The sequence below is a fragment of the Drosophila rhopaloa genome, unplaced genomic scaffold (assembly GCF_018152115.1).
Source record: "Drosophila rhopaloa isolate 14029-0021.01 unplaced genomic scaffold, ASM1815211v1 contig_150, whole genome shotgun sequence".
In the NCBI taxonomy this organism is placed as follows: Eukaryota; Metazoa; Arthropoda; class Insecta; order Diptera; family Drosophilidae; genus Drosophila; species Drosophila rhopaloa.
The window spans coordinates 2,643,915-2,667,694 of NW_025335029.1; the positions used below are offsets into that span (position 1 = coordinate 2,643,915).

Consider the following 23,780-nt stretch of genomic DNA (forward strand, 5'->3'; position numbering starts at 1 on the left):
CAGTACAAATTCAACTTGCAGTTTTACTTAAACATATTTCGCAAAACTTAACGTTTTATATATTCACGAAATTAAGTTTGTTGTTATTACCATACCTTTTTAATATTAAATGGTTTTTATAAATCTGTGTCCTTGTAATATAAAGGTGTTTTAAAATATGGTACACAAAAAGATTAAAAACACAATTTTTAGAAAGACGATTTGTTTATCAGATTTTAATTGCATTTCTGACTTTTGTTACCCCACTGTGCGCTGTTGTTAGCAGTGTTTTTCTTGTTTCTACAGAACAGCTGATTCGTAAGCAGTCTAGGCTGTGCAAATTTGTCAAGTGTTTTTTGGTCTAAAATAAATAAGGTAAGCATGATTATTAATTTTTTTCTTTATTGTAAGTTGTAATAAGTGATTAGACAGGTGTATAAATTTATTTTCTGAAGTTAAAAGTTGCTTTAAAAGGAAGTACTTGGATACATAGTTGGTGAGATGATGTTAGGCGCTTTAATGTTATTTATGACAGTTTGTTAGTTTTGGCGTAGTATAAATAGTGAAGAGGATTAAAAGCTATCAACAGCAATTGTAAGCAAAGCAAATGGTTATTTTCAATAAAATTCTTATTTGTTTTTATCTTAACATGCCGCCATAAGAGTTACAGCTACATCTGTCTCTGTTAAGTAACGGGTTAGCCAAATTTAGGGTATTTTATTTGCTGAGTATATTCCGAGAGCCGCGGCATGGTCAGACTAAACATATGTTCCGGGAAGAATGGCTGCGATTTCGCGTCGGTAAAAATAGCAAATACTCGTTAATGTGCTGCGGGAAATCCTCCTCCCCGGCCCCAAAGTGAGCAAATGTACGCGCTGCAAGATAGTCGCCGCAGAACGAACGATAGTGACCGAAGCGCCTAAATCAAAGTACCAGCCGCCCCGCAATTACGATGAGTGTGTCGCGCGGCGGCAACACAACGCTGGACCTGCAGCCTCTACTGGCGGACAGCGATGACAACAGGGAGCATGAGGAGAAGGCCGGAGGATCTGTGGGAGTGACGCTACTCAATGGGTCTGGCTCCAAGGAGCTGGGCCACCGGGAGCGCGAGGATTCGTCAGTGTTCGTCAAGAAGATTGGCAGCGCCCTGTTCTACGGCATATCCTCGTTCATGATCACGGTGGTGAACAAGACTGTGCTGACCTCCTACCACTTCCCCTCGTTCCTGTTCCTCAGCCTGGGTCAACTGACCGCCAGCATTGTGGTCCTGGGCATGGGAAAGCGCCTGAAATTGGTCTCCTTTCCGCCCCTACAAAGAAACACCTTTGCCAAGATTTTCCCGCTGCCGCTGATATTTTTGGGAAACATGATGTTCGGCCTGGGTGGCACCAAAACTCTAAGTCTGCCCATGTTTGCGGCCCTGCGACGCTTCTCCATCCTGATGACCATGCTGCTGGAGCTCAAGATTCTGGGACTAAAGCCCTCAACGGCGGTCCAAGTCAGCGTATACGCCATGATTGGTGGAGCCCTGGTGGCCGCCTCCGATGACTTGTCGTTCAACATGAGGGGCTACATATACGTGATGATCACCAACGCCTTGACCGCCTCAAATGGGGTGTATGTAAAAAAGAAACTGGACACCTCGGAGATCGGAAAGTACGGCCTGATGTACTACAACTCGCTGTTTATGTTCCTTCCTGCTTTGGCCCTGAATTATGCGACGGGGGATCTGGAGCAGGCGATGAACTTTGGGCAATGGAATGACTCGGTGTTTGTGCTGCAGTTCCTGCTTAGCTGCGTCATGGGCTTCATCCTGTCGTACAGCACCATACTGTGCACGCAGTTCAACTCGGCGCTGACCACCACCATTGTGGGCTGCCTGAAGAACATCTGCGTGACCTATCTGGGCATGTTCATTGGCGGGGACTATGTCTTCTCGTGGCTCAACTGCATCGGGATCAACATCAGCGTGCTGGCGAGTTTGCTGTACACGTACGTCACTTTTCGACGGAAGCGGGCGCCTGATAAGCAGACCCACTTGCCCAGCACCCGCGGCGAGAATGTCTAGCTTCGTCTTAGTTCAAACTCAAGCCAAAGCCATACGATATGTTTAGCGTATTCTGTACTACGTACTTCGTTCTGCGATCTGCGACTTCGTATTCGATTTCCTATAGCAACACAGCGCATCGTCTCTGTACATAAATCTAGCTATGTATCTAATGAGTGTAATTTAGCAATTATGTAATTTTAATCACTTTGTACATTTGTCCGCATGCAACTGTTTCCCGCATCGAAAGTGTCATAAGTAATATAAATACACAGACATCCAGCTCCTCCTCCGCAATGGGTGGGCCAGATAACCGAAGTGTTGTGTTCTGTTCCATGTTGGGTCATTGCAGATAAGATTGGCTCCCTTGATAAGATCTTCAACTCGGCGATATCTAATTAGGAAAACGTCTGCTCTCCCATGTGCTTTTCTAATAAGGTTTTTTATTTAAAACACGGATGATTCGAAAACACGATGTGGGTTTTTTTCAATTACTTGTGCCTAATCGGGTGTTTATCTATTCTGGGTAAACACGTTGGGGCCTTGAGAATTCTATAAAACAAAGTACTGCAGTGCTGGGCACTCCAGCAGCGTCATCACTTAAAATCACTACGTAGAAAGAAGTCGGAAGACTTGGTGTTATAGCCGGTGACTGGTTACCCTCTATCAGAGTTTTGAGTATTTTATGTTGATTTGAAAAACAACAAAATTATCAGGCAGGGAAAGATTGTGACGGGCGTAATATTCTTATGATTAGCACGCCTTGACTTTTTGGGTCTAGTAATTTTTTTTTGATTACCCAATAATAGACTCTTGAAAGAAATTAAATGTATTGTTATCGAATCATTTGCTTTGTTATAAAAGTTAATAAATGTGCACAGCTAAAACGCTTTTATCTACTAAATAAATTAATGCCTCAAAGATTTGAATCTATTTCTAAGAATTATATTTATTTTTTCCTACCTTAAAAACCGAGTATACTCTTAGCTGTTTTAAACTAATGGCCATAAATATTGTCAGATAGTTTGTACACCATGAAATTGTTTACACAACAATCTTTTAGGCACCAAAGAAACCAACGTATCTTCTAAAATTAACTTTTCTTGCTTGTTTATTAATAGTGACTACCCATTTATCCAAAGAGACACATTGACGACACTGAAATTGAGCGTAAAATTCGAGAATGAGGTGCCAGTGCCCCCTGCAGCACTTTGTTTAGATTTTATTTTGAGACTCCGCAATATTGATAGGTGGCGAGTGAGAGATTCGGAGTGGGGCGAGGTAATGAGGAAGCCGAAACAGGTTTTTACAGATTAAACCGTTGGGCGGACGGAGTGCGGCGATTGTGCGGTGAGGTAAATTGTTAGTCAGCATCAGCCCTGTCCGCGTACCCACATTATGGACAAATTGTTTGCTCATATTCGCTGCTATTGAAAGTGGGCACGTACGGGCCGAGCGGCAAGCTTTAACCGAAGACAGGTAGTCAGGGTCATGTTTATGTGCGATGATGATGATGATGATGAAGCCGGCGATCGTGCTGATAAGGTCACCGGGTGTACCTCCCCATGCCTCCTCTTTGAATCCACAGATCATCATGATGCAACGCTGCTGGCGTCTCCCAAAGCCACTGGCCCTGCGACGAGGTCTTTCTTTGGGCCAGGTAAACAGCCAAGTGGTGGCCTCTGAAACGCCTGAGGCGGAGCCACTGGATGCATTCGAGCGACAGTATCTTAGGGAACGCATCGAGATAACGCCGTTTCAGCGGGTGATCCTGGGAGCCGGGTCCTCCATTGCTGCCCTGCTGAATCCACGACGGTAGGGCATCACATTTTATTTGACTTTCTGTATTAAAATGGTATACTTAAGCCATTAAAAAAATTGGTTTGATGCCTTAATTATTATATAAATAAATCACTTCTGCAGCCACGATATGATCGCCTGCTTGGGTGAGACAACTGGTGAGGATGCTTTATGGAATATTTTGGATACTATGCAGTCCAATGAGGAGGGTCAGCGCATTATGGCCGACAAGCCGCGAATCCACACCAGTACTATTGATTTCAAACGCTTGGAAGCTTTGCCGCCAGACACTTTTGGAGCCGCTTACGTCAAGTTTCTGAAAGATAATGTAAGTAGTGTGGGGTAATGAAAGTTTAGGAACATGTGTTAGTACACACAACACGTAACCAAATCTGGTTAGCAGACATTCTTTAAAAATGTAGATACAAAATCTTCTTAAGGTATTTGCGCCGAATTTCCCAACTTCCTAACTTCACAAACACCAAAGTTATGGCATTTCCGATCAATCAGTTATATGGCCGCTATAAGATATAGTCGGCCGATCCTTATGAAATTTGATAGGTCGGATTAATTGGCCAAATATAAAACCCATAGAAAATCCCAACTTCCTAACTTTACAACCACCAAAGTTATGGCATTTTTGATCAATCAGTTATATAGCAGCTATAGGATATAGTCGGCCGATCCTTATGAAATTTGAAATTTGATATGTCGGATTGATTGGCCAAATATAAAACCCATAGAAAATCCCAACTTCCTAACTTAACAAACAGCAAAGTTATGGCAGCTATAGGATATAGTCGGCCGATCCCGGCCGTTCCGACTTATATACTGCGTGCAAAGGAAAGAAGGGTGTGTGCAAAGTTTCAATTCGATATCTTTAAAACTGAGAGACTAGTTTGCGTAGAAAGAGACAGACGGACAGACGGACATGCTTATATCAACTCAGGAGGTGATCCTGATCAAGAATATATATACTTTATAGGGTCGGAGATGTCTCCTTCACTGCGTTGTACACTTTTGACCAAAATTATAACACCCTCTGCAAGGGTATAAAAATTAGATTAGCTCCATCTAGTAGAAGTGTATTAGTGTATTCTAACTAATTTCAAGAAGTCACTCTCAATATTCTTTATGGAGTTAGATAAAAAATTGTGAAACCCTACTTGATTCACCTAAATTTAACGGTTTTTGGCTGGGTTTTGTCACTCGATTTGACTGTAATTTGAGTACCCACTTTCAGCAAGTCACGCCCGACAGTCGCATGGCCGTGAGGTTTTTGGAGGACCCCAAACTGGCCTATCTGATGACGCGGTACCGCGAGTGCCACGACCTGGTCCACACGGTGCTGGACATGCCTACCAACATGCTCGGCGAGGTGGCTGTCAAGTGGGTGGAGGCTCTGAACACGGGTCTGCCCATGTGCTATGGCGGCGCGGTGTTCGGGGCGGTGCGCCTACGTCCCAAGTGAGTTCAGTGACCTGGGAAACCCAATTATGCCTCTATTTACGCCTTTGTTTACTTTTCGGTGGCTCAGGCAGAGGCGTGCGTACTTGAAGCAGTACTTGCCCTGGGCCCTGGAGAACGGAAAGCGGTCCAAGCCCTTGATGGCCGTTTACTGGGAGAAGCGCTGGGAGCAGAACATCCACGAGTTGCGCTCCGAACTGGGCATTACTCTGTTAAATAAAGTTTGATGAGGCGTTTTATTTTAAACTATGTTTTGAATTATCAAGATATCGATTACAGCTTTCGGTTAAAATTATCGCGATCATATAAAATAGTCTGGCAACCCTAGATCTTAAGCTGGAAAGTGGAAGCGATTTAACTTGTGGCATCTTTAATTAAAATTTTTTCGAAAAGTAAGCTAATTAAAATTATTTTCGTTGAAACAAATAACACCAAACAACAACATCGCAGAAAAAATGATGTTTTATGTTTGCATATCTAAAATGTTTTCGAATCGCTGTACAAAACATAACCTTTGTTGGACTGCAACTAAAAAGGGTAAATTTATTTTCTGGGCTCATTCGTATAAGTATTCATGTAAGGGAAGTAAGGGAAAATAAAAATAAATATATATAAGTTGTTGAAAATGCATATTTGATTAATTTAAATTGCTCAAACTTTGAGTGGGGAAATTATTAATCATATCCGACCCATTATATATGAAATTGAAAGCAAGTGTCATGCCTTTCGAATGTTCATGTGGGCTTGGTGAGAGTAAGTTATATTTTGAAATGATCGCATCGTAATATTCAACGATCTGGCAGCATCGCCCGCTCTGTTTGCTTTTGCTGATGTGTTTTTGTTTCTGGGCTGATTGTCGTTTAATGGCTTATTATCTGCTAATCCCACACCATGACTGAGAAATTCAATGGTTTCAGCCACGACGAGATCCTCAAGATTACGGGCGTAAAGGAGGGTGGCGTAGGCAAAAGGGCTGCGAATCTGGAAGCAGGTTAGATCATTATGAATGAACCGCGAAGCGTGTAAACAATTATCTGTTTATAATAAAAATCCATTGCATGTGTGTGCGTGTACAGCAAAGCAGGCGCTCCGGAATCAACCCGGCATTCGACGGATGCCCGATAAGATCTTCCGGCAGGCGGATCAACTACGGAAACAGCAGCAGCAACAGCAGCAACCAACTAAAAAACCTGATGAGGTGAAGAAGACCAAATCGGGAACGGTGACTCCCACGGAGAAGCCAGAAATTCCCACGGCAGAAGATGACGTAGTTCATGAATCGCTGAACCTAGACCGCGCACTTTCCGATTCATTAATGGAGGCTCTGTACCATGGCCATGCTACACCAAGAGATAACAAACCCACACCCACTGCCACGTATGCGGATGCTGCCGTCGAGATCAGTGAGGCGACGTCTGCGGACGACAGTTCGATACTGAAGATCAGCGGCGGTGATAGCCAAAACACTGGCTCCACTTACGATGCCAGCATCCTGCCGAGCAGCAAGGACTCCACCTCGCAGGAGCGCCTCAACACGGACTCACCTTTTAAGGGCATATCGCTGAAGGACTTCGAGCAGCACCGTCGCATGATCGAGGAGCAGAACAAGCAAAAGAAGCAATTGCTCTACCAGGCCATCGAGCAGCACACTCAGAAGACGGCAGCGGAGTCCCGCAAGATCGAGGAGATTCGCCACGAGCTGTCCAAGCTGGAGAGCGATCTTGCCGTGGACGTGGCCATGCTGAGGAAGCAGATTGACAATGCCTGCATACATTTTTCTAATGTAGAGTGAGTGGAAAAATAAATTTAAATTGATTCTTAATAATTACTGAATAATTCCCTTTTCCAGAAAACAATATGTAAAGATCGAGGCTCAGTTCCTGCGGGCCAAGATAGAGCTGCACAATGCCTCCGAGAAGAAGGAGTTGCTCACCGAGCATCTTTGCACCGTAATTGCCCACAACGAGGATCGCAAGGCCGAGAAGCTCACGGAATTGATGCAGAAAGTGGGCCTGGCGCCAAACGACGAACCCCTGCCATCCCCTGCAACCCGATTGTCAATTGAGCCTAATTAGTTTTGGTTTCATTCGAATATTCAGCCCTGTTCCCCTTTTGACCAAGGATTCATTTGTGTTGCTCGCTAAAAATGATATTTCTTCGAATAATTGATATTATCTGAATTCTTATTCTGCTCTATTGTACTTTAATTCTTAAATCAAGCAGGGCTGATATATTTTGAGTGCTCTCTTATATTAGTGTGTAATTACTGTTCTTAGTGTGAGTAAAAAGTGCAAATTGCAATAAAATATGTGTATGTTATGTGTAAAATTTAAATTGAATTTTATATTGGGGGCATCCTTTTAAGAATGCCTCAAAAATGGATAAAAATTAAAATTAGTAAAATATACTAATAACTAAAAAGGGTATTAAATTGTCGATCGTGGAATAACATTCTTTTGTTATTGTTTGTATTCGACTAAGTGGCAACGCCGGTATCTAACACAACAGCTGATCGTGCTTTGAGTTAAATAAACGTGCGCGAATAATAAACAACTATATTAACAACCATATTCTTATTTTAAAATAAAATAAATAAGGAAAAATCCGATTATGGCAGGGCGTGGTAGGGGTGGCAAGACAGGCACCCTCACAGCCGAGCAAATGGCCATGCTCGGCTGCACAAAGGACTTACCGGTGCAGACAGCGCCGCCTCCAACGTTTCCACCTGTTTTGAACCGGCCCACTACTATTGAGGTGCGTTTAAACCCATTTAAGTTAAACAAGAAATAATGACTTACTTTTTCTTTATATTCACTCGACAGACAACCGCCACACAGAACTACCAGCTGCTGTGGAAGGAGGACTTTCTTAATCGCATGCGAGATTCCCCGTATTACATTGTCTCCGCCAGCCAGGAGTCACAAAATCTAGAGCACAAGGACTGGCGGGAGGTGAAAAGCTTACCCATTTATTAGTTTCAATACCTAATACAGATTGTACACCCCCAGAAAGCCATGAAGCGGATGAAGCTCAAGACTCAGCCCGAATTCAACTACAAAGCCATGCCTCAGGAATTGAATATCTCCAGTCGAAAACGACGCGGCGCAGATATACGGCCCAAGCTGCTGACCAAGAAGACCAACATAGAGGACCGACTGAAGGTGCTGGAGCAAAAGGAACTGAAGTCTGGCGGTGGTGAGCAGGACGAGGTCAAGCAGGAATCCGACTCCGAACAGGAGGAGGAGCAGGATGATCCGGAGGCGGCGATGGATGACGAGATGGACGAGGATAACGACTACGGTGCCACCTACTTTGATAACGGAGAAGCCTTCAACGATGAGGACGACAATTTGGACGATGGTCCCGTTTATTGAGCTAAATAAAACCATCAAACTGAATACTTTCGGATCTGTGATTTACTATGTCGCCACTTTAAGCTTATTTAACACAAAAGTTGGATTAATATACACGTAGGGGGTGACTGGCTTAGTCCAGGCTCTTGGGTACGTAGTAGTTGAAGTGGATCAGACCAGAGGATTTGACCTGAAATGGGAATTTTCGTTAGAATTGAAGTTCTGCTTTGGAAATGTGTGGTAGGAACTCACGAATCCAATGGTGCCGGCCAGGACGAGGATGCCAGTGATGAGCGCGGCGTTGTACTTGGCGTTCTTCTGGCTGTTCTGCTCCTTCCAATCTCCAGCGGGCACGGGCAGATCATTCATGGTGGAGTGGGGACCATGGCCACCGTGGTAAGCCGCACGCGACAAGGCGCCAGCTAAAATTAAAGGCAAGCAAACCATTCAATAAAGGGTTCGATTATGTGAGCATTTAGGAGAGTGGGAATCGCGATACATAATATGTCACTCGCTCTGAGGATGTTATGATCTCATTTCGGTTTCATATGGAAATTTAGCTGGTAAATAATATATTTATTTGTAGAGATCTTACGAAGTAGAACCGAAATACTTAAAGTTGTAATGAGAATTGATGTTAATCCATTTCTTTGGAGTTCGCTTCCCCACATTATGTAATTTTTAAGGTTACCAGTTCCACCGAAAAAGGGTGTTTAGCTGCTTTGACTCACCGTTCTTGAGCAGAAGACCCTGCTTGACGATGTGTTTTACCAACATGATTGCTCGAAAGTTGCTAGAAAAAGGTAAAATATGGTTTATTTGCACGGCAAAATTTTTTTCGCATAAAAACTCACCCGTAGATTACCTTGTGTCGAACAGTGTGACCGTTTTAGAATAATAATAAAATATTCACCTTAGATCTAGGTATGAGCTAACGAGCCGTTCCCTCAATATCACTCTCGATGCGAACAATATTCAGTTTTGACGAATCATTATTAAAATAAATATTATCATTATTAAAATAAAAATTAATGGTCTTCTGTACTTAAATGTATTTAATAAAAATTATAAACCAAATAATTATTGAGAAACGTATTATTTTATTCTACATACACGTTACGCGCAAATCACTATCCGATATTCTGTTATCTGCCAGGAGCTCTGTTAAATCAGCTGTTGATGCGGAGGCGTTCACCGATTGCTTATTGCAAGTGCAAACAATTGGCAAGTAGTTGATTGTTTGCAGGACTTTTTCCGCGCTCAGTGTCCAACAAAACATTCCCAACCATGCTGTCCATTGGGGCCATGGCCAACATCAAGCACACGCTGCAGAAGGAGCTGTTCCTGGCCGCCGGCGAACGCCTCCTTTCCGTGGTGACGGTGGTCAAGAAAAAGGACAAGAAGCCCTGCTACCTCTGCGTGGTCACCACGGCGCCACCGGTGCCCGTGGTCACTTTGTGCCTCATCAAGCAGTCTGAGCAGCGCGAGAGCGAGTACAAGCGCAAGCGGAGCTGGCAGCTGGACGAGATCAAGTGGGTGGACGGGCGGAACGAGCAGTTTGAGACACATGAATTCGATATACAATTGGAGAAGTTGTACAAGTGGTACGCACTCAATCTCCACGAGCGCCAGAACTTCCTGGCCGTGCTAAACCGACAGATCCAAAAGAGTGTGCGTGGCCAGCGGGCGGAGTTCCGAAACGTGCCCGTTGCCTGGCTGTCGGAGAAGTCGCCGGAGAAGGTGGTTTTGGGTAGAGCTGTCCAGAAGACGCAGCATACGGACGACGAGGAAGATGAGGAGGAGGAAGCCCAGGAGTTCACTGCTCTGACGGACAAGGAGGCCAACGAGCTGGGTAAACTGTTCTCCGAGAGCGACTTCGCCATCAAAGATGCCGAGCAGTTCATAGAGCAGCTGTCCCGGGAACTGCACGACCTAGATGGGGTGAGTAAATTTGTTTTCAGTAACCAGAAACCATTACTCATAATTTGTTATCGCGCAGGCCAATATGCAAAGTGTTCTAGCGTCGGAGCAGAAGGTGCTGAAAATGATGGAGCACATCGACAATGCCATCTCCGAGGCGGACAAGTTAGAGAACCGTCTGGACAGCTACGAGGATATCCTGGGGCATGTTAAGGAGACCATGGAGAAGATTGGCGGCAAGAATGCTATGATCGAGATCGCCAACAATAACAATATCAAGCTGATGAAGGAACTCAACAAAGTTATAGTGGGTATTGGTAGTATATCTTTTTTTACTAGCTAATATTATATTATATTATAGAGCCAACTGGACTTGCCGCACAGCCAGCAGCAGGCTCTAGATGAACCCGATCTAAAGACCGCCAATGGACGCAAGACGGCCATTGCAGCTGCCCAATGTCTGCAGCAGGCCATGAACAGCGATATAGATCCTGCCCTGCTTCGTTTGGAGGCGGTGCAGGATCAGCGCAAGCGATTTGAAAAGTGGAAACAAAAGTTCTCGGCCACCGTCAGTCGATTTATGAACAACCTGTTCATCCATTTGGGCAACGAAATAGGTGACGTGCCAGTGACCAGCACCGAACTGACGCTGCCTAATCATTCCAACGTCCACCGGGAACTTACGCCCTATACGGAGCTGATGCACTGGACAAAAGCTATGGATCGTAAAACCTACGATGGCCTGATGCGGGTCTACACGGCCTCGCTAAGTAAGATCTATGACAGGGATGTGAAAAACTTCTTCAATTTGGTAAAAACTTAATATCCAAAAGTAAAACATAAATTAATAAACATTTTCTTATTTCCTGAATAGGCAAAAATACAGGTTGCAGAGAAACTGCGAAACTCTCGCGAGGATCTCGATATGTCCACGTCCTCTCGGAAGTCGGCGGTGACCACAATACCTTATGGCACTTTGGGAATCAATAGGGATCAGTGGGGACCCGGAGTGGAAAGTGCGGATCGGATTCGTTTCGATGCCTTGCTGGAAAAGGTTCTAGCTGAGCTGGAACCCATAGCCCTGCAGGAACAGCTGTTCTGCATCAATTTCTTTCAAATGGATGTGATTAGTCCAACGACAAAAAACACGCAGACCACTTTGGAAATGGAGAAGGCGGTGGATATGTCACAGTCCATCATAGCAGGAGCCGTCTCGCCATCAGGTGATGTGGTTCCGCAGAAGCGAATTGATCGCCAAATTAACGAGGATGTGAGGAAGCTGATGATGGGTCTTTTTGGTTGCCTGGAACCAGAGCTGGTCAGCTTTATCCAGAGCTTTGAGCGAGTGGACAGTTTGTAAGTAATAAAAACTTTTTAGTGAAAGGATTTAAATATAAATTCTCTCTTTTTACAGCTACTCTCTGTACGTTTTGGTGCGACTCACACAACACGTCATGTCCGCGCAGGACACACATTCCTTTCTCAGCATGACCTTTGCCTCCGCCTTGGTGCAGGTGAAGCGCAACTTTGACCGCTTCATGCAGCAGCAACTGCAGTCAATTAGAGAGGCCAAGCTGCATAAGCGCTCCAAGGCCATCCTGCCGTACGTTGAGAACTTCGAAAACTTTGCCCAAACGGCGGAGGGTATCTTCCGCAAGTCGGATCGCCGTACTGACATGGAGAAGTGGTACCTGCAGCTGGTGAATGCCATCTTTGAGGGCATCCACCTGCACTCGCAGGAGCATCCCAAGACGCCTTCGCAAGTGGTGCGCATGGAGAATTATCACCACATGTACGCTTTGCTGGCACAGCTTAAGGTTCCAGGTCTGGATGCCCTCAAAAAGGAGGCCAAGACGCGTTACAACGAAGCGCTAAAAGCATATGTGACTCAGTACTTTGGCAGGCCCCTGGAGAAGTTAAATGTAAGTCAATGACCTCGCAAAACAAGATAAGAAGATGTTTTATATCTGTTTGATAATACTCCTTCTCATTAATTTCCCGTCTACCTTTGCAGCAATTCTTTGAGGGCGTACAACTGAAGGTGGCGCAGGGCGTCAAGGAGACGGAGATCAGCTACCAGATGGCCTTCTCCAAGCAGGAGCTGCGCAAGGTGATTGCGCAGTATCCCGCACGCGAGGTAAAGAAGGGTCTGGAGAATCTCTACAAGAAGGTGGAGAAGCACCTGAGCGAGGAGGAGAACCTGCTGCAGGTGGTGTGGCACGCCATGCAGGAGGAGTTTATTGCCCAGTACAACTACCTGGAGGAGCGCATTCAAAAGTGCTACGCCGGCGCCATGATCAACCTGGAGTTCAACATCCAGGACATACTCGCCTTCTTCTCGGACATAGCTCGCTCGCACTGATCGAGGGTTTGGTTTTTGGAAATCGGGGAGCGTATGCACCGGGTTTTATTTTTAAGTGCAATAGTATTTAAAGCGCTGTTTCTGCTGATTGGAAAATATATGGCGCGCATATTTAAACAGATGTGGATCTGCAAAAGTTTAAAACGATAAATTAAAGAGAGGGTTGAAAGAGAAATATCGCAGATACTAAGTAAAGTTTTTAGACCGTCAGCATCTGAAGTTGTTAATTGTATACAAAATTGTAAAATTCCCTGATTCCATTTTCTTAAAATGTGGTTGCGAGAAATGTTATTTATAAAGTAGTATGTTTTAGATACTTAACTTAAGAAAACTATGAGTTTTTTATACAAATATTTATACAGGCTTAACGGTAGAACTCTGAAAAAAAAGAAGTTTTAGTATTCTGTGTAAAGAGGTTTGGCCTTTCCTGTTACATACAAATGTGAGCCCTTATTTAAATTGTTAAACTCGATGTTTTTTCCGTGACTATAAAATTAAAAGCGTTACTTCAGCTGATCGTAAAATATATAGCGCGCATATTTAAACAGCGGCGAAAGGTCGAAGAGAGCTGTTTAAGATCCAAAGAGATAGTAGAGACCTAAAGAGATACTACAGAGAGCTGCGTAGCTTAAAGAGTGAGCTTTTCGGGGTGACTTTTCAGTCGCCAACAGTTGGAGTTCTGGGTCCAGCTCCCAGTCAAGTCTCGCGCCTCTTCCCGATCGGTTGTCGCTAGTCCGCGTCATTCCCCCATCTGCATTTTATAAGCATTTTATTCCGTGCATTTTAAATTGTTCTATCCGTACGTGTTTCCGTGTGTGCTCATGTGCCGTGTTGATAACTCCGTGAAATGCAAATGGTAATTGCAAAAGCCGAAGCGCATGCGACTGAATGTGGTGCATATTTTATAAGCTCCGCCAGGGAGAACAAAAAAAAATTAGACGCCCGCCGAACCGAACTGATCCTCCCTCCTGCTCCTGTCTGGGCTGTCCCATTAATATGGCCACTATAGCGACCCGTCCGACCAGTTTCGTGGTGCGGTTGTCGCTCCTGACTCGATTCTCCTTACCTTCCCGTAACCCCCCTAGCCCCCATCTCCCCCAGCCTTTTTCCTTGCCCTCCGTCTTTGCATTTCTCATGCACACACGTTCCTCGTTTTTTTGTGTTTTTCGTGTGCTCCCGTGCTGATGTTCTTCCACTTTTTCGGCTGCCTGTATTACAGTCAATACCGGTTAACTGTTATTCCGCAAGAACTTTGAAAATGTACTTATATTTTTTTGAGATGTTTGTTGATGAAGGAACACCCTTTAGATATTGCTAAAACCTAATGATCAGTTTGTCAAAAAAAACAAAAAATAATAAGGGAATTATAAATAAAGTTAATGTATAAGAAACTTTATAAGATGAATTTGTAAAATTTCTTATTCGGGATTCCTTTTAGGTGCATTATTTAAGTTATCCCCAAACCGATTTCCACTGTTTCTTCTTTCCTTACCATTCTTCTTTAACAACTGCCTTTTGTTTTTCGCCTTAACTGGCGGTCATCACACAGTTGCTGTTGCCGTATATTTTAACGAAGTTTCGCTCAAAACCTGGCCCACCTTGATAAGCCCCTGGAAAGTCAGTCAGTCGCGATCGCTTCGTCGATCGCCTTAGCAAGTTCAATGCTACGATACGTAAAATTGGCAGTGCATTTTCGACTTCCGCTATAATTAGCTAGTTCAGTCCGTAGTAAACTCTTTGGCCCTTTGCTTACAGAACCCACTGTACTTGTTCTCAAAGAAACGGATAATGTGCGATAAAACAACTATGTTGGAGTGATTAAGTGCTAGAGTTATCTATGTCATCAGCAAATAATGTAATCACCGAGTTGATCTTGAGTCATTAAAAGACCAGGGTTGAAGATCCCTCTGTGGACTAACTGCTTGAACTTGTTAATTAGTATGAATATTTAACAGGTTTTATGTTTTGTTGACTAAAAAAGTTGTATGCTTAACTGTTCTTTGGTATTTTTTGTTAGTACAGAAAAAAAATTTGTTTTTGGAAAGCCAGTATCTTGTTACTCCAATGCCAGCATTGAAGTTAAGTGTATGTATATATTTGCAAATATGCATATTATTCAGTGACAGTGTGTGCAAACTAAATTCACTCACTGTTTATGTATGAATGATATAGTCTCAGATGTCACCACTGTACCTTGCTTCAATTGCGGCGATATCAAAGTTCTCATTTTTGCTATATGTATGTACATTATTTAATTTCACTGATTGCCACCATTGAAATGTTTATTTGCTCAATTTTAATTGCTGTTCCATTTTATTATTTGCATGCTGAGAATATATATTTTAGCACTTGATAACCGTAAAGAATTAATGGTCCACACCTCATTTACTCTTTCTTCACACTTGGTTAAAACTTAATTAAAAAATGTGAATGTTTTTATTGAAGGTTGTTTTAGTATACTTTACTTTAGGTTCTAATAAAAAAATCCATTTGCTAGAGGCATATCAATATATACCAACCTTTGAAAATATTTAAACAGCTTAAAGTCAAAAATTGTACAAAATATTGAAAATATTTGAGATAGGTGTTGAAAGAATGTTTGATAATGCTAAAATTTTTTGGATGGTGTTTCTGAATTCCAAATGTTTTTCTTTTATCTGTGCGCCTTTATATGGGTACTTTTAAGCACTTGATATCTCTGATGTAGTGCCTTGAATTAAGAGTAAACACCTAGAGTCACTCTTGTTTTCGTTCTAAATAAAGTGTTTACTTATTTGCGTGGCACATTTAGAATTATTACAAAGGAAATGGCATATGGCCACGTTATATCCGCTGTAGAATGCATTGCTAGGTAAACATTTGCACTCGGCCATTATCTTTTGTTAATATTATACTTAAGTGCAGTGTCGGAAAAAGAGGAAGGTGCATCCAAACACTGCTCACCCACTCTCCCCATTCTTTTCGCCAATTTCCCCAAAGGGGGAAACCATCAAGTTTGTGCTTCGTGACTGAGTCATCAGGTTTTTTTCCCTATCTCTCCGGTTTTAGCCTGAACCAGAACCCAAGTTTACTTGAGGTTAGCAGCCAGAGGCAGTTTTTCCCTACCCATTTCTGGCTTCTTACCTTTCGTTCTTTTGTTTTTTCTTCTTTTTTGCTTCATTATTTTTTCTTTGGCAATGCACTCTGGTTCGCTGTGGGCCGCACATTTCTTGCCTCGCATTTTCATTTTTGCCTACCCAAATGACCGTTATTTTCGCGAGCGGAGTCTAGACCTATACTAATTAAATCAAAATTCTCCAGCTCTGCTGTCATCAGCAGAACTGACCTCCGGTGCAATTGGCTCCTAATCTCCGTCATACGTGCTCAAATTTTTTCTTAACATTTTCGGGCTGTTTGGCAATCGAAAAAGCTTAAACAATAAGCGCCGTAAGTGTGCTATGTGCATATGAAACACCTATATACAGGTGCTCGTATAGTTATGTACTTGTTTTATAATGCATGTGGAAAAAAGAGTGTGCGGTGCACATTGTTCGGAACAATGGAACGTTATACGATAAAAACTGTATAAATAAGCCGAAACGGGGGTTGCATGTCACCGGCTCAGCCTTAGATCGCTCATCGCAGCCCTGAGAAAATGAAGTCACTCTCAAATAAATAAAAATAAAGGCGAGAAGAGTTACGCCAAGTGCTAACTGAATATTGTAGTATGCAAGCCAGTCAGACACATAATACCAGCCTCTCACCCCGAGTCGGTGAATCTTTATTTATTGTTGTCGTGTTCTCAAAATCCATGAGCCATGTGAACTATGTGAACCCAAAACAGACGCTGTAACTTAATCAAAAGCGGCAAAATGAATGTAAAAGTGGGGGGTTGAAGGTATTTTTTAACCTTTGCATTCTCGGAAAAAGTTTAAAAGTAAAATTTCTGGGCTTTATAGGATGAAAGTAACTAAATATGCTTTAAATATGATATACATATATTTAACCTTTAATTATTTAGTATATGAGTTGCCCTTGGTTTTGAAAAATATTATTATTTTTAAGAATCTAGCGGATAAAAACTAATAAAGGATTGAAGTTTATATGGCGAACTGTTATATACAATCTTTGTATTATTATGCCATAGCATACAATCTCATAGTTATTAAAAATCTACTCTTTCAAAGTTGTGTTGCAAAACAATAGGTTAATAAACCTTTAAAAAATTCATCAAAATGTTATATAATAAAATGTAAAATATAATTTTTCTGTCCGCTCAAAATTACTGTTTAGCTTATCCAGCGGTTAGTTAAAGTTTGCTCCTTCCAAGTGGAACAGCGAATTCTCAAACAAAAACCATTCTTTATTATATGCAAGTTTCCTCGAAGAAAAGTCAAGAGACAAATGCGATATCTCCTCAAGTTGGCTCTTAGAAACGATGAAAGAAATAGGCGCTTGAGCACGTCATATTCGATTGGGGGTAGAGTTGCAGATCTAGCAGCTCGATTGCTCCACGCAGCAGAGGTGGAAAGTAACGCAAGACACTCGGGCACACAAACTATACACTCACACTCGTGGAGAGGCCCTCTTTGGACCTAGAGCACATAACTCCATAACTCTGGGCACTGGCGGACCATTTATGGTGTCAGTAAGGTACACTGCAGCCGGTAATGGCCATGATAATGATGCCTCTTGGCCGACTCGCCACCAGAACGCCACAAAGTGGTGCAATTTGCTCGGCGGTTCTTGAATTCACAGTCTTACAGTCTGCCGCTAGAAAGTGGCCAAAAGGCGGCTGGGAATAGCAAAACAAAAAGCGTAATCAAAAGCAAAGTAAAGCATGCTGCGGAAAATGGCTCTGCACTCATTTTGGTATCTGACAGGTTACTTGCCAAGGCGACTCGGCTATCGTCCCCTTTTTTTCGAGTGTCTATTCGTCTGGTTTGGTTTGTTTTCACCATGCAAACGTGATCGTGGAAGTGGACGAACTCGTGTCTTACATTATATATAGACCAGTTTCCTCATTTTGATGTGATGTGCCCGGTTCTAATGCGGTCTCAAACATTATCCTCTCCCCTCTTCCCACACTTCAAGCTCAACTGCCTTGAGGTCTTTAAGACAAGAGGTTTTACCTGGGAAGCTCAGGTGTGACGAAAATGTCTACATAAATCAGCTCTACATAGGCTATGAAATAAGCAAATTAAAAGAATAATCTTGGTATTTTTGAGATTGAAAATTTAATGTCTCTGTTTCCGTTTTAATCTAATTAATGTTTATTGAGAAACTTTTGAATGTATTTCTTTCAAACATAAAGAGTTTAATAAGAATAAAACTACTTATGACCAACATCGCTAGGGATAAGTCAAAGGGTTAATTGCTTATAAAAATGTTATGTCTGTAAAAAGACAAGTTATAAGTCAGCACCGAAATTTTCTATTTATATATAATTTTTCTAATGAAAGATCTCATTAGTAAGAACACAAATCTGCGGATTATATAAAGAAAATATGCTTCCAAGAAAACAAAATGAGTTGAGAACAATAAATCAGAATTTAGATTAAATAACGTCAATATTGCTAAGCTCTTTTTTGTTGAAGCTGTGAAGATGGTTTTTTTTAACTCATTAATTTTTGAATAGAACAAAAAACCAAAACAAGACAAAACACTCGGACGTTTCTGGTATCGCATCAAAATGTGTTTAAGCCCAGTACTTTGTACCCCTTGCTCATGATCAGCTTCAGTAATGCGCAAATGTTCTTGGGCCATGAAATATTTGCTGGATGCATGCTAAATTAATATTAAAAATAATTGTTGACTTGTCTGATTTATAATTAGAAATGAGCCGGAAACCGGTAACTCTGCCTTCTCCACCTCCTCTGAAAGTGGCAACATCTCCAATTGTAATTAGTTATTGGCAAAGAATCTTTGGGCCCGCCATTGAATCATCGTTAAGAAAAACACAAACGAGGAACTCATTAGCATTACGCCAGTAGCATCGCTCTACCTGGGAATTTTTTTGTGAGTGCCTTTATGTTGCATTGTGCGAACAATCGAAAAGTCAAAATAAACAGAATTAAATTGCATACAGCACCAGCGGATGAAGTTGTAAATACCTGAGCGACCTTGGTAAATGGGAATTTACACAAACCTTACTTTGCCCTTACCCTTGAATTCTCACTTCCTCACAACCTCGTCCTTTCATGCCAGTAGGTTGGTCCCTGCCAAATATACCTTATCCTACCTGAAAGTCTGGGAATGGGATGGGATTATGGGCAGAGCGAGTGAATCGACGCATTATACACACACTCGAGTGATTAATTTCCTGTTTATGAGCATTTCGTTCGCCTTATTCTTTGTTGTGCGGCTTCTTTGCCGAAGGTTTCGAAGGTTTCCCTCCCTCAATGGAACTCGCTTTTGGGATTCGTATATTTGTTCCTATGTGCTGGGTACACGGAACAAATTTATGTGTTTCTCGTAAAACTGATTCAATACACAACAAAATAAATACAAATCAAAGAACTGATAGCCGATCGATTTGAATGCGTAAATATATCGCTTTTAAATAAGCTCATATCATATAAATCTTATCTCATGATGTTTTTGTTTGCTCATTAAATTAGGTAAAGATAACATCTTATTATAATTTATATAAATCGAACAAAGGTTGGCGTCTTGATTACAACACTGTGAAATTATATAGTTTTAACTTTACGATGAGTTAAAGGTTAAATTTACATATGTTTAATTATAAAAAATATTAAGAATCAGTTTAGACCATATTATCCAAAGAATTACTGAGTTTTTCATATCTATAAAAATCTATTGTTAAGAAATTTTTTATTCTACATATCTGATTATCTGCTGGCCTCAAAACATTTTGATTTCAAAGCTTACATACAAAACTTAGAAGAATCCTTCTGTATCAAAAATTGTATTAAATTGATTGATCTAACCAGTAAAGTAATATAATTTCATAATATGCAGGAAATTGTAAAAAGCAATGCCTTTCTCCAGATCTTATGATGAAAGTGATGAGAGAAAAAATCGGTTATTATTGATGGATGATAGCGGTTAATTCATAGAATTTGTTCCTGTGCATGATATGGTAAAACAGAGAGCCTCTCTCTCTGGAGTTATCTAAAAACGGTTTGCGTGTTTCGCTGATATTACCGCAGTTGCCAGACGCCCGATCGGATGGAGTCGGCTAGGAGTCGTGTATCTGGCAGATACATTTAGCTGTTACACGTGTTGTACCGCTCAGCAACGTCGCTACCTGCCAGGTATTTTATCCACAGCTCCGCTCAGCTCGGCTCATCGCAGTTCCGCTCGCGGCCAGTCAGTCAGTCAGTACCGCCGAACCTGTCGTCAACGTCGCTTAGTTTTTCTGTTACCGCAAAACGCTTTGCATTTTCAATGTTTTTCGCTGTTTTGTTTTCATTTTTTTCCGCGTGTGTGAGAACGTAATTTCCATGAATTTGTTCGCTATTGAATCGAAATTGATGACGGTTCCAGTGCCTGAATGATTGCCATTTCGCCGTGTGGCAATTGCTCTTTATGGAGCATTCAAATGAGCTTTTTGGAGCAGAGTTACGTCTCTGATTACCAGCAGTTCCAGTTTCGCTTGTTGCCCCGAAAAAAGTAGAAGCCAACTTGAATACAAATTAAAAAATTATCTACTTCCTAACAAGTGATGAATGAATGTCGGCTCAACCTTAGGCTGGCCATAAGAAGTGAAAAGAAGTTCATTGAAATTCCGTGAAAAAATTTATTCCAAAATATTTGCATGCTAAAAACTGTATTTAAAGTGTATTTGATGGGATAGTATCGAAGCGTATTTTGTGGAACTCTATGGTAATTAATTCTTTTGTTTGAATACGATACCTTTTATTAGGTTTAAATTGGAAGCACCAAAAATAAAGTTTGATATTTGACGCACGAACAAATATTACCATTCTAAAGATGGTTTTAAAGTATATAAGAAGTGATATTGAATAGTACCAGACTTATGTAATTTCCTCTGTATATATTCATTTTTTATATTTTGCGAATCTCTTTTCTAATTTCTTCTATGGAAAATTATTCAAATTATCTTAGCTTGACAGTCAGTTGCTGTTGCTTAAAATTAGTAAAATTAGATATGTACCAGGAAAACATTAAAGACAACTGCGAAATCAAATCAAGAGCTTTTGCACCTGTCTTACTGCAGAAAAACTTCTATAAATACTCGCCAAAAAGTTAAAACGGGTTATCAGCGCAAGAACTCAAGATCAAACACCTGGCATTCGTTTTTGTTTGAACAACTGAAATTATTCCGGTAGCATCCCGCCATTTTCATTGCCACTTTGACTATTTTTGTTTGCTCGATTCGATTGCGAAAGCGGCAAATCTAATGTCAATAAGGGAGGAGGGGCAGGTGGAGCCCATTCAGTTGCTAATGATTCTGATAATTGCCATTGTGCGAAACCAAAAGCGAAACTTTGGTTGTGCAACTAGAGGGGGCAAAATGTGTAGGGGGAGGGTTTAGGTTTACCGACGTTTAGTAGAGTTTTGTTTTGAGTACCGATTATGATTGCCAGCGACTTGATGCTGATGCAATTAACGAGCGGCAAGGGCAGCACGAAGCATTTATGCAAATCATGGGCCAACACGGTCCTGAGCAACTATTCAATCGAGTTTGCGGTTGAAGCCTGCCGGCTGGTGTATCTTTTTTATGCTCTTGACCCAGTGACAAACAAGTGTCAAACTGGGCAATTGCTTGGCTAATCTCCACGCGCAAAACAGGTCCAATAAAATAAAAGGAAAACAGAAAAGTAAAAAGTGTCCACTTGCCATGCCTTGATCTCTGGATAAGTGTAATTACCACGAGCTAAATGCAATTTGCAGAGCCATAATGGCCGAACAAGTTTTCGGATCACATCTCCAGTGTTCGCCCCACTAACACGAAAACGGAACTCGAATTGCCATCGCAGATGTGACAATTTGTTGAGAAAACACCGCTGAAAATTCGATTTGAATGGACTGGGGGTTGGGAATCAGTCAAGCGATCGAGGGGCGTGGCACGGCGAGATTTTGCAGTGGTCCGTGTCCCCAGAGCGGACAGCATTAATTGCCATCGATTGGAATTGGACAATCAATAAAAGGCAATCAGTGCGACACAGACACGCGCGGATGCCGAGATACAGATACTTTTACTTGTGTCGCCCGAGTTTCAATTCAATTTGCACATAATTTTACATAATCTTCGCCTTTTGAGAAACTGTGTCAACTCTGTTTTCAGTTAGCCAAGTATGTATCTTGGCTTTGTTGTTTTTACTTTCGTTGGTAGCTGTGATCTGTGAGCCGTCAGAAGTAGAAAGAAGAAAGAGGAGAAATAAAAAGACCCATCTAAATAGTTTTTACTTTCCTTTTACGCCAAGCGCTGGCTTTCAATTACACGAATGCAGATTGAGGTACAGATACGGCTATTAAAGATAAAGATATAGCACCATGCCGATTGCGATTATCCCCGTGGTTTACCGAATGAATTGTTGCCACGAGATTAGATTTGATTTGATTTGGTCTCTGCCTTGGATGATCTCCTAATTAACCACCCAGTTGGACCCTAATTAGTGCTGGCAGCTGGTAATTGAAAATTACTATGTTGTTTGTCTGCCATTTGTGACATTTCTGCTTCGGGTTCAGGTTCAGCCTTATAATGGGCGTTCGAAATGCCGGCAGTTTGGACTTTCGCCCTGTCAAAGGTCAACCACGTGTGCTCGTTACAATTGGTTCGAAATTAATCATAGTGCGCCGTTTAATTGATGCTAATCCGCCGGGAATGTTATTATAGTTTAAGGTTGTCGCACAGAGAGAAAAGCTGGATAAAAGCAATTCAAATTTCATATTGTCAATCCCTGGAGATATCATTTACCTCTTAGCACGAAAACAATAATTACATAGTGATAAAAAAAATAAAGCTAATCATATAGACATACCCCTATTCCAAAAGTAATCAGTTCTTTATTTTTTTTACAATTCAGGTAACTATTATAAGAACTCAAAACATTAAGTTTCATTTAATAACTTAACCCATTGTCATAATCGATTAAATTTCTTTTAAAGCCCATTTAAATGTATTATACTCATTTGTTAATTACAAAATCCCTCAACTACTTTACCCTTCAAAAATTGATTGATCTTGTGAGTTCTTTGTTTTGTTTCCCATAAGAGAAGCTTTTTATGATACGTCAGATTCAGCCATCCATTTGCTTTTCCATTAAATATAATGACTGCCAAAGCAGTTGATTCTTGAGGTTTCCTTGGAAGTGAACCCTTGGTAAATTCAGCTAAAAAACTTTATTACCAAAGGTGGAACGATGATCTGAGGTTCTGTGCGGATTGTTTGGGTTCTCCGGGCCATAAGTACAGGCTAAATGGCAAGTTAATGTTCGCGTTTTCTTTGGTCAGTGGCAGTTGTCTTGCGCTGTGGTTACGCCCGGCTGAATTCTATGGCGGTGGTGCTGATGTTGCTGCTGGCACCACCGGCATTTCTATATATAGTAGTACTATATGCTGCCTTTGGCAGAACCTTTATCAAGTGTCATACTTTTTCCAATCCCCCAACCGCCGCACTTGTCGCCGTTCGGTTTGAGTGCACAAAGAAAAGCAGGCACGGATATGTGGCATATCTACAACTACGGGTATTGTATGGTATATATATGTATGTATGTACGTATGCTTTCCTTGGCAACACTTGTACTCGCACTCGTACCTGTTAATAACTTGTAACTTGATGCATCGCCGGATCGCGTCCCTTGGCTTCGTCCCGCTGGACTGGGTTTCCGAGTCTTTGCCAACGGTCGAGCGATCCCGCTTTTGGTTCCGCCCCGTCTCC

The 23,780-nt window shown here is 41.8% G+C and overlaps 7 protein-coding genes across 9 annotated transcripts in view; 6 read left to right on the forward strand and 1 right to left on the reverse strand.

Annotated features, from left to right (window-relative positions):
- The first annotated feature begins 259 nt into the window (after positions 1-259).
- On the forward strand, positions 260-5,532 carry LOC123037156 (ubiquinone biosynthesis protein COQ4 homolog, mitochondrial). Of its 3 annotated transcripts, none has more exons than XM_044456746.1 (5): positions 260-354; positions 3,615-3,841; positions 3,950-4,154; positions 5,070-5,293; positions 5,364-5,532. In XM_044456746.1, exons 2-5 carry the CDS (start codon positions 3,621-3,623, stop codon positions 5,518-5,520), a joined length of 807 nt encoding a protein of 268 aa, XP_044312681.1. In that variant the 5' UTR covers positions 260-354; positions 3,615-3,620; the 3' UTR covers positions 5,521-5,532. The 3 variants fall into 3 exon arrangements, with proteins under 3 accessions (XP_044312681.1, XP_044312682.1, XP_044312680.1); XM_044456747.1 differs by lacking the exon at positions 260-354 and adding an exon at positions 2,438-3,381; XM_044456745.1 differs by lacking the exon at positions 260-354 and having other exon boundaries at positions 2,438-3,841.
- On the forward strand, positions 716-2,344 carry LOC108049409 (UDP-sugar transporter UST74c). Its single transcript, XM_017130588.2, has one exon. It carries the CDS (start codon positions 932-934, stop codon positions 2,045-2,047), a length of 1,116 nt encoding a protein of 371 aa, XP_016986077.1. The 5' UTR covers positions 716-931; the 3' UTR covers positions 2,048-2,344.
- Positions 5,533-6,083: 551 nt separating the features above from the next.
- LOC108049420 (RAB6-interacting golgin) lies at positions 6,084-7,627 on the forward strand. Its single transcript, XM_017130598.2, has 3 exons — positions 6,084-6,284; positions 6,370-7,081; positions 7,143-7,627. The coding sequence occupies exons 1-3, from the start codon at positions 6,185-6,187 to the stop codon at positions 7,366-7,368; spliced, it is 1,038 nt and encodes a 345-aa protein (XP_016986087.1). The 5' UTR covers positions 6,084-6,184; the 3' UTR covers positions 7,369-7,627.
- Positions 7,628-7,770: 143 nt separating this feature from the next.
- On the forward strand, positions 7,771-8,691 carry LOC108049421 (DNA-directed RNA polymerase III subunit RPC7). The gene is made up of 3 exons (XM_017130599.2): positions 7,771-8,047; positions 8,116-8,244; positions 8,302-8,691. The coding sequence occupies exons 1-3, from the start codon at positions 7,904-7,906 to the stop codon at positions 8,665-8,667; spliced, it is 639 nt and encodes a 212-aa protein (XP_016986088.1). The 5' UTR covers positions 7,771-7,903; the 3' UTR covers positions 8,668-8,691.
- On the reverse strand, positions 8,692-9,554 carry LOC108049422. Its single transcript, XM_017130600.1, has 4 exons — positions 9,501-9,554; positions 9,378-9,439; positions 8,899-9,068; positions 8,692-8,836 (listed from the first exon to the last, which is right to left on the reverse strand). Exons 2-4 carry the CDS (start codon positions 9,421-9,423, stop codon positions 8,780-8,782), a joined length of 273 nt encoding a protein of 90 aa, XP_016986089.1. The 5' UTR covers positions 9,424-9,439; positions 9,501-9,554; the 3' UTR covers positions 8,692-8,779.
- Positions 9,555-9,812: 258 nt separating this feature from the next.
- On the forward strand, positions 9,813-12,930 carry LOC108049398 (exocyst complex component 1). Its single transcript, XM_017130569.2, has 6 exons — positions 9,813-10,587; positions 10,646-10,873; positions 10,928-11,377; positions 11,441-11,922; positions 11,981-12,488; positions 12,581-12,930. Exons 1-6 carry the CDS (start codon positions 9,934-9,936, stop codon positions 12,926-12,928), a joined length of 2,670 nt encoding a protein of 889 aa, XP_016986058.1. The 5' UTR covers positions 9,813-9,933; the 3' UTR covers positions 12,929-12,930.
- A 740-nt stretch (positions 12,931-13,670) lies between these two features.
- The window catches only part of LOC108049397 (sodium- and chloride-dependent neutral and basic amino acid transporter B(0+)), a 28,672-nt gene continuing 18,562 nt past the window's right edge, over positions 13,671-23,780 (forward strand). The window contains exon 1 of the mRNA XM_017130567.2: positions 13,671-13,784. The gene's annotated coding sequence lies outside the window, so the exon portion shown is untranslated. The remainder of the gene's footprint in view (positions 13,785-23,780) is intronic.